This window comes from Lactuca sativa, chromosome 7, assembly GCF_002870075.4.
Source record: "Lactuca sativa cultivar Salinas chromosome 7, Lsat_Salinas_v11, whole genome shotgun sequence".
Classification (NCBI taxonomy): Eukaryota; Viridiplantae; Streptophyta; class Magnoliopsida; order Asterales; family Asteraceae; genus Lactuca; species Lactuca sativa.
The window spans coordinates 11,709,775-11,711,499 of NC_056629.2; the positions used below are offsets into that span (position 1 = coordinate 11,709,775).

The 1,725-nt window shown below is 33.6% G+C and overlaps 1 protein-coding gene across 1 annotated transcript; it reads right to left on the minus strand.

Annotated features, from left to right (window-relative positions):
- Window positions 1-418: 418 nt before the first annotated feature.
- Window positions 419-1,516, minus strand: LOC111904123 (cyclin-U2-1). The gene is made up of 2 exons (XM_023899901.2): window positions 928-1,516; window positions 419-832 (listed from the first exon to the last, which is right to left on the minus strand). Exons 1-2 carry the CDS (start codon window positions 1,335-1,337, stop codon window positions 568-570), a joined length of 675 nt encoding a protein of 224 aa, XP_023755669.1. The 5' UTR covers window positions 1,338-1,516; the 3' UTR covers window positions 419-567.
- Window positions 1,517-1,725: the final 209 nt, after the last annotated feature.

Genomic DNA, 1,725 nt, shown 5'->3' on the forward strand with positions numbered 1-1,725 from the left:
AATTTCCTTCTTGAGCATTATATTCCCATACACAAGGCAATACTATTCTATCTTGACAATGTCTTGTTTGTATAGTTATGTCAAAACCCAATCCATCATCAATGTAAAAAGTATATGAAATTTGACATTCTTTTGTTCAAGAAAATGTAAAATTTTGTACAATTTGGGTTCTGATGTTTCCTACTCAAATTACTGTGAAATTTGAGCTATATACTTATCATTGTTATATCATTAGTTTTTTAGCCAATAAATTTAATTTACTCTTAAGCTAGTTCTAATTCCACATTACCCTCAGTCTCAAAGAGTGGGAGCAATATGTGATCCCATTATTAATTTAAAACAAATATATTTTCCCAAAAATATAGGGAACGTTGTTCACCCTTTGTATATTATCAATATATTGAAATCACAAGATTGATTTCCAATAGGAACATCAATTTTGTAGTATTAATTTCTCAAGTAAATTCTATTTCAAGCAAAATAAATACCAAATCTTTGTTCTATACATCCTTTATACATATATAATATACTACCAAAATATTGTAAACATTTTAAAAAAAATGTAATTTACAAAGTAATTCGTGCGATTCGATTGAATCCTCTCTCTTCTATTTGTCGAGATTTAATCTCTTCCGCGCATCGTAATGTCTTTTCAATATGGTAACCACCTCCGATGCTTACTTCTCTCTCCAAATGGCAACAATAGCTTTCGAAAACACTCACATTTACATGCATTTTGAAGTTCATCAAGAATAAAAAATCAAGCTCGAGACTGTTCATTTCTTTCGTTGTTATCCCACCAACTCTTGCAAAATATGAGTTTCTGTAGTTCCTGCAATCATTGATATAGGAGAATGAGTGTGAGAACAATCGCCGACTAATTTTGTATTAAACATGGAGTTTTTGTAATTTAGAACCAAAACTTACATGTCTTCAACATATTTAGAAGCCACCATTATAGTTGTAATGAGAAGCCTGTGGACATTCCGGCCAGTTATCCTAAACTCTGGATGTGATCGGCAGAACCTATCAATATACACATACGCCACCACATACACCGAAGGTCCGACTTTGGTGTACCGGAAAATCCTCTCAAGATAGGACTGTATCGTCATGTCCGGTGTCTCATGGCAATCAAAAACCCTAGTTTTGGAACCAGTCTTTGTGATGGTGACACTGCCACCCATGCCTGCACACTTTCTACCGATTCTTTCATTTCTAACCAAAGTTCTGTCAATTAAAGAAGCAAGAACTGAGATGACAAGAGGGGTGTTAGAGTCGTTTTGGTATGAGTATGAATACACATCGTTTCTAAGCTTTCTTGGAGATATGGCCATGGTTGATCGCAAATCCTTGTGTAATTTGAAGAAAGAAGGGATTTTAATTGGAAGGAGATTTATGGAGGTTTATATGCATATAAGAGTTATATATAGAGAGACGGTTGGTAGAGAGAAAGCAAAGGGGGTAAGAACTTGACAAATGGAAGGTGGAAGGAAGGAGATATTATAAATTGTGTGCCTTCTGATTGTAACAATGAAGTACAGACACACCAGCTATTAATCTCATTATTTTAGGGATCAAAGTAATAGGCCCTCACTTTAAGACATTTACTTCTAGATACCTAATTTGTCTTTTTATGATGTGGTTTAATTATAGTTTGACAAATTTACATAAATAGTCCAGGTCTTCAAAAAATCATTACTTCAGTCTCTAAATTTTTTCTTG